Genomic DNA, 7,972 nt, shown 5'->3' on the forward strand with positions numbered 1-7,972 from the left:
TCATTTTTATTTAAGGTAAAACAAGGCCAGAGTTTGCTGTGGCACTAAAAGCTGAGCCAGACATGTCATAGCAGAAACACTGTATTTGATGAAAGCATTAATAAAACTGTATTTAATGTTGATCGGTTACGTCATGGCCAACACCTGATCCTTGCTACTACTTACTTACTAATTAATTTCGTTAGTGTTTCAGATCGGTGCATCCCTATACCATACATTATCAGTTCACAATATACACACTGCATAAAAAACTGTGTTGCATGCACATGATCGTGAAGATAAAGCTGCTAGTATCACAAACAAATTCCCGCTGGAGCTGACCAATGTGAAAAGTGTTTACACTCTACTAGAAGACATTTTCTCTTATGTGGCTCCGTCTCCCTCTCTTGCTTGTGCTTCTTCATTCAGTAATTTTCAAAGACAACAGGACATATATTGATAACACCTGCACAGAATTAGTGACATTCCAAATTCACTTAAAGCTGCATTCATTAATTTTGTTTATATTAAAAGTTTAAATGTCTACAAGAAATGTTAAAGGTGTAGCAATTATCCCACAAACAAATTATCACCAACTCTGCACCAACAAAGATTTTTAGCCTCTTTTAGCTCATACATTTGGCTGCATAAACGTTCTGATAAACTCACTGTATGTTACCTGCCGAGCACCAAACGGCAGGAAAACGAATTTAGCAACTAGCTGTTGAAGAATGTGTAACAGTTGGAAATCAGAGCCAAAATGAGAGCTAATATTAGACTTACATTCATAACCTGTACTGGAACATGATTCCAATTGGTGATAATGTTGCTTCCCGTCCGCTGGATGTGTAAGTAGGCAATTATTTTCTAACATGTTAACCACAAAAAAATGTATAAGGTGATCATACTGTATCAGAGTTTTGTCTCCTTCTGGTTGTTTTGGAGTTCTTCTGTCCCCTAGTGGACAAAAAATGGTGGATGCAGCTTTAAATTTGCACTTCTTCTCCTTTGTGGAGTTCTGTAGTTGAAATGCTTGAGCCTGTTGGTCAGCTCTGTGCCTCACATGACCATCTCTCCTGTGCAGTTTCTACAGTGTAGTGAGTGTGACATCTGCAGGCTCTTGTGAGAAGCACATGTTTGTGTGTCAAATTAGCTTTGTAGCATTTCGCATGCGTCTCAGTTTCTGTTTGTGTGTCTTCTGCACAGCAAGACCTCCTATGTTTGTCCAACCCCATAGCGAGACCCTGTGTGTGTTTGTGTGTGTGTGCGTGTGTGTTTTGTGTGTATTTGGGTGTCCTCTGCAGGGTGTATTAGTGGGTGTGAGTTTCCTTTCCCTGTATCCTCCCCTGGCGCCCCTCCCCTTCCTGATGACTTGTGTGTGGTGTTTGTAGTGGAACTGGACAAGGGACCCTACGGACTGGGCATGGGACTCATAGACGGACTGGTGAGTAGACGGATATATAAAAACAGATTTGACATTTTATCTTACCTGTCAGTCCAGGTTTCAGCAGTCTGTTTTTGTGTTTGTGAAACAGCCGGTTCACTACTTTTGCAGAATATATTAAAAACACAAACGTCTTTAATCATTGAGGCCAGATTCTAAAGCTGCGTATTTATAATATTATACCAGATACTTTTAATATTAATATATACTGATACAATGCAACAATATTTTGGGAATAAAAATAATTAGTAATGTGGATGTGAGGACCAAACATTGAATATTTATTTATTTTTGCAATTATATCTTCATTCAATTTTCAATGAATGTGCATCTCGGGTAGATGCACAAGACTGTACTTAAATACAACATTAATACGTATTGATAAACTGTGAAAATGCGTATAGAGTAGTTTGTTGAAGCCACTGGAGATTTGCGGAATATACTTCCAAAGCAGTATATTCTGTAACTCTTAACTTTAACACCCACTATTTATTATTTTGTAAGCAATATATAAACATGTAATGAAATTGTTTGTAATACACTATAAGAAAGAAGTAGCCATAAGAACATTTGAAGTGTTTAGAAATGTACAGTGTTATCAATAATTACAACAATTATTAACATTATCTCAAATGAAGATCTTATGTATTTCTCCTATGAAAACTATGAAATTAAAATGTAAAAAAACAGTCATGTCAAAAAATGTCATGAAAGATGAAAATTGTATAGCATGTCTAAAATGTTTTGTAGAAAAAGTCATAGTACAGTGTCACAAAATGTCATGAAAAAATCATAGTATGTCAAAAAAAGTAATTATATAGTATGTCGAAAAAATAAAAAATTCATAATATAGTATGTCAAAAAAAATTAAATAAAATCATAGTATAGTATGTCGAAATATTTCATGAAAAAAGTCACTGGATTGTATGTTAAAAAAAAAAAAGTCGTAGGAAAGTATGTCGAAAAAAAATCATAGTATATAGTATGTCGAAAAAATTATGTCATAGTATATGTCGAAAAATAAAAGAATTCATAGTATATTTCGAAAAAAATGAAAAAGTCATAGTATGTCGAAAAAGAAAAAAAGTAATAGTATAGTATGTCAAAAAAAAGTCATACTATATTACGTCGAAATTTGTATTAAAAATTCATAGTATATTGTGTCGAAATTTAGTTTTTAAAAGTCATAGTATAGAATATCGAAAAAATAAAAAAAGTCAGTTTATTGTATCGAAAAAAAAGTCATAGTGTAGTATGTCGAAAAAAAGTCATAGTATAGTATATCAAAAATTTCATTGATAAAATCATAGTATAGTATGTCGAAAAATTTCATGAAAAAAATCACAGCATGTAGAATAATTTCATGAAAAAACATCTTAGTATAGATTTTGAAAAATGTCATGAAAAAAAGTCATTGTATAGTATATCGAAAAATTTTATTGAAAAAGTCATAGTACAGTATGGTGACAAATTTCATAGTATGGAATAATTTGGGAGTTTGCATGTTCTCCCCGTGTTAGCGTGGGTTTTCTCCGGGTACTCCGGTTTCCTCCCACAGTCCAAAGACATGCAGGTTAGGTTAATTGTGGACTCTAAATTGCCCGTAGGTGTGAATGTGAGCGTGAATGGTTGTCTGTCTATATGTGTCAGCCCTGCGATGGACTGGCGACCTGTCCAGGGTGTACCCTGCCTTCGCCCAATGTCGGCTGGGATCGGCTCCAGCCCCCCCGCGACCCCTAACGGGATAAGCGGTTGCAGATGGATGGATGCAGATGGATGGATGGAATAATTTCATGAAAAAATGTCATAGCATAATATGTCAAAAAAAAATTATGAAAAAACATGAAATTTTCATGAAATTTTTTTATGAAAAAGTCATACTATGACTTCTTTCGACATACTATGACCTTTTTGGTACTCTTTTGTTGACATGCCATATTATGACTTGTGAAATAGATCACGGTGGTAGATATCTGGTTGGAATACTGGAGGTTGTGGGTTTGATCCTTATGTGACACAGACTGTTTTCGGGTCTAACTTCTAATGACAAAGTCAAATATACGAAGAGAACAGAACCAAGTGCGTGTGGCATTGGTGGCTTGGTTGCTAAGTTCCCGGTCCTGGCTGCGGCAGAGCAGGGTTCGATCCCCACCCTCACATCGATGCCCGGTGCCCGACAGTGGAGTGAGACGAGCATCTCCTCCCAGGGTTTACCAGAGATACGATTTATGCAAATTATACTGTATTGTATTTTGTAACAATACAAATTATACCGTATTGTTACAAAATAAATATAATATATAACTCTAACCCTGAGTTCAGGGAAACGGGATGGTTCTCTTCCTGGGGTGGTGATTGCTTGACTGAATGGCTGTGGTGACTCCTTCCGCAACTGCCTTGAACACATGGTCGTGGCGCCAGCGGTAACGGCCAAGGCTTTATGGCTGCTGAGATGTTGAAAGAGATAATGAAGGGAAAATAAATAAAGGGTTAGGGTTATGCACTATACAGGTTAGGGTTAGGGTTATATATTATACAGGATAGGGTTATGTATCATACAGGTTATATATTATACAGGGTTAGGGTTATATATTAGGGTTAGGGTTAGGGTTATATATTATACAAGTTAGGGTTATATATTATACATTTCAGGGTAAGGGTTATATATTATACAGGTTAGGGTTATGTATTATACAGGTTAGGGTTAGGGTTATGTATTATACATTTCAGGGTAAGGGTTATATATTATACAGGTTAGGGTTATGTATTATACAGGTTAGGGTTAGGATTATATATTATACATTTCAGGGTTATATATTATACATTTCAGGGTTATATATTATACATTTCAGGGTTAGGGTTATGTATTATACAGGTTTATTTTCAGAAAAACAAACACAGGGTTAGGGTTAGGGTTTATTTTCAGTAATATTTGTTACAATTTCTGGTTTTCTGTTGCATAACCCCCCAGTCGTATCTCTGGTAAACCCTGGGAGGAGACGCTCGTCTCACTCCACTTTCGGGCACCGGGCATCGATGTGAGGGTGGGGATCGAACCCCACTCTGCCGCAGCCAGAACCGGGAATTTAGCAACCAAGCCACACGCACTTGTGGCTGTTCTCTTCGTATATTTGACTTTGTAATTAGAAGTTAGACCTGAAAACAGTCTGTGTCACATAAGGAAGTGAAAAAAAGGTCATAGTATGTCGAAAAAAGTGAATAAAAGTCATAGTATAGTGTGTCGAAAAATTTCATGAAAAAAGTCATAATATATTATGTTGAAAAAATTAAAAATGTGATAGTCGGAAAAAAGACAGTATAGTATGTCGAAAAAATAAAAAGTCATAGTTTAGCATGTCAAAAAAAGTCATAGTATAATATCTTGAAAAAAATTAAAAAAGTCAGTTTATTATGTCGAAAAAAATGTATAGTATGTCAAATTTTTTTTAAAAAGTCAGTATGTCGAAAAATGGAAAAAAAAGTCACAGCATAGTATGTTAAAAAAAATTCATAGTATAGTATGTCAATTTCTTTTAAAAAGTCATAGTATATAGTATATCGAAAAAATTAAAAGAATTAGGATTAGTAGAGGTTTTATCTCTTTATTTTTTAACTTATTTTGCAAGCACAAGGAATTACTGTATTTCATAGTAGAATAACTGTTGTCATTTTGATTCAGTGTTTAACACATAACTAATTACAAATGAATGACTCAATAAATTGTGGAGAAATTCCCACACGTGTGAAAGTTCAATAATGTTAGTTTTGTTGAAAAAAATTCATAGTATAATATTTCAGAAAAAATTAAAAAGAAATCATAGTATAGTGTGTCGAAAAGTTTTTTTTTTAAAGTTTCGTAATGTTTCAAGTGTCCTGTATACGTTTTAAAGCACACATGCCAGATATTAAGGAGCAAAATTAGTGGCCAAGTATTTTCATTGGTTGCAGTATAGATTAATCAATCAGCTCTACCAGATGCTCACCTCAATAATGGACCCACTCATACAGTACAACACCTCTCCCTCCTGCAGCACACTCCTCTCAACGCTCCAGGCATTTACATCCGGACTCTGATCCCTGACGGACCTGCTGCCTCCGATGGCAGACTGAGGATCGGAGATCGCATCCTGGCTGTGAACGGGACAAGTCTAATAGGAGCAGACTACCAGAGGTAAAGGGGATGTTCCAGTGGTGCTGTTTGTGACCTTAACAATGGGCTGCTGTAGATTAAAGATACTACCAGGTGATATTGACTTTGATGACAGAGTGAACAGTAGGAATGCCAATTTTGAATTTTTTTTCTAACCGACAAGATTAGTGCGTTTCATGCAGCGGTGCTGTGGCTTTAGGGCCTATCGATAAATCGATGCACAAACGGGTTAAATCCATCACCAGCTGTGACAAGTGACAAGCCGCTCCTCTAAGTTTTGCTCAGCTTTTTATTAAATTTTTTTAACCAGTTAAACAGTTAATTATTAACATCCCTAGTGAACAGTCATCCTACAATGTTAACTATACCCATGGCTGTCAGCCTCTTAAGCCGATTGATTGGTGCGAGCCCAGACAGTCATCGTTTCTCTGTCTCTGCTGAGCTTCACGTAACTGGACTCTCTTTCTCTCTCTACTTCCTCCTGTACGCTCCTTGCAGCGCGGTGGATCTGATTCGTCTGGGAGGAGGTCGCCTACGTTTCCTAGTGGCCAAATCTGACCCCGATGTCTCAGAGAAGATCAGTGCCTCCTCCTGCTGACCACCTCTGAGCAACTGCTGCTCCACTAAGACGCGCACAACACGGGACTAGAGGTAGGACAGCGAAGACGACGAGGGTTAAATGTGTGCACTGATGACCGGCGTAAACACACACCCCATGCGTACATACGCAGCATGAAATATGAATGTGAAACCTAGCGTCACCACAGCACAAAGCCAAGCAATCAAACTGGAGATAACGCTCCATGACTCCACTCCACAGCTGCCAGACCTGCTTCCCTCACGGCGACTCCTACTGGGTTTGTGTGACGGACCGAATCCCTAACCCACTGCGACATCAAAGGAATATGCTGCGAGGAAAAGTTGCCTAATTAATCAGCGTTTGAGGCGGGGTGAGGTCTAAATCAGCCAGTATGCAGTCTGTTGTGGTTTAAAGCACAGTAGATTGTAGGCTTTTACTTTCTCTTTAGTCAGTGCTCGAAGCATGTGCGCATATTGGACTTTTTTCCACCTGTATTTTAAAAATAATTTGTATTAGTAATTCAGACATTAAGTAGCATGGTAAAATAGCTACCCAGCTCTCAGACAAAAGGGACTCTGAAACTGTCAGACACAAACTGAAAATGTTCTTTACGATTCTAAAAGCATTTGCAGACAACAAGGTGAACGCCTGATGTTTTATAATCCTGTTTGTTAGCAACTCCCAAAGCACCATCACTGTCTGCTCAACAGACTAAACGATTGTGTATGAATGTTGACTTTATACTGGAGAGTGGGTGGAAGAGGAAGCAAACTCAAGACATACAAGCCCAGCTCTCCCATTTCACATTTAACCTCATTGCTGGACTCTATACCTCCACTGGGAAAAGAGATGTGCAGCTGTTGTGTGACATTGATTTATTAAATACTGGATCATCAAGACAACATGCTTCCCTTCAGAGTTTCTGATGCACAATCCTGGCGTGTATAAACCACACTTTTATTGTGTATATATGCTCTATGTATCTGGTTATGAGGTGTAAATAGTCGTTTGTAAATATTTAACACTTGGTCACATATTGTTTGGACATTCAAAAGAGAAACTGCATTTTGGGAACTACTCAATCACTTTTTTTTCTGAAATATATTGGTCACTAAAACCTGAAACCTACTGATGGAAAAAAAGAAACGGTAATTTATGGAATGACTCAAAATGTTATCAATTTAAGTATTATGAACAGGAATACAACATGTGCTCTGCAGAACTGCATGTTACTGCTCACACAGGTTGTTCGCTGCAGTTTTGCTTAAAAGGGTAAATACACCTAAATTACAGACAACGCTTATTTTACCACTAGTGGTATCTAGCCGTGCAGATTTAAGGTTTCAGGCTACGTTTTGAGATTCTTGTCTCTGAAATTTCTGCCTCTAACTCCCCCCTGGTTGTTCACAGTATTGTCAAAGTAAGGAATAATGCACAGCGGGTGGTCATTGTTGTGAAATAAACCCCGACAGGGCGATGCAACACCCCTGGGTTTACTTCACAACAATGTCCTGCTAGCTGTACATTATCCCCCTTATTACACGGCTAGTTACTAGAATTCAATCATTTGACACAAAAAACGGTCCTCCAGAGTCCGACATCAGAACTGCGCCCATAGCAACAGTCTGTTAAAAAGAAATAACAGACCGTAGAACGGCGTGATTGACCAATTAAGAGTATTCAACAAAGTCGTTTAATTATTACATTTAAAACGTTCAACAGCGGTCGTCTTTCCTGACATAGTGTCCCAGTTGCTCTGGATAATCTACTATGACCTCACTATGGTTTTTAAAATAAATATGTCTTTGTTGTAAAGTAG

General features: G+C 37.4%; 1 protein-coding gene across 3 annotated transcripts in view; it reads left to right on the plus strand.

Annotated features, from left to right (window-relative positions):
• The window catches only part of radil (Ras association and DIL domains), a 27,561-nt gene extending 20,509 nt beyond the window's left edge, over positions 1–7,052 (plus strand). For 2 of the 3 annotated variants that reach the window (XM_037765575.1, XM_037765577.1), the window contains 3 exons: positions 1,284–1,423; positions 5,455–5,594; positions 6,072–7,052. In XM_037765575.1, the coding sequence (XP_037621503.1) occupies positions 1,284–1,423; positions 5,455–5,594; positions 6,072–6,171 (380 nt within the window). In that variant the 3' untranslated portion in view covers positions 6,172–7,052. The remainder of the gene's footprint in view (positions 1–1,283; positions 1,424–5,454; positions 5,595–6,071) is intronic. The other variant, XR_005206374.1, reaches the window with a different exon arrangement.
• The last annotated feature ends 920 nt before the right edge of the window (positions 7,053–7,972 follow it).

This window comes from Sebastes umbrosus, chromosome 3, assembly GCF_015220745.1.
Source record: "Sebastes umbrosus isolate fSebUmb1 chromosome 3, fSebUmb1.pri, whole genome shotgun sequence".
Taxonomy (NCBI): Eukaryota; Metazoa; Chordata; class Actinopteri; order Perciformes; family Sebastidae; genus Sebastes; species Sebastes umbrosus.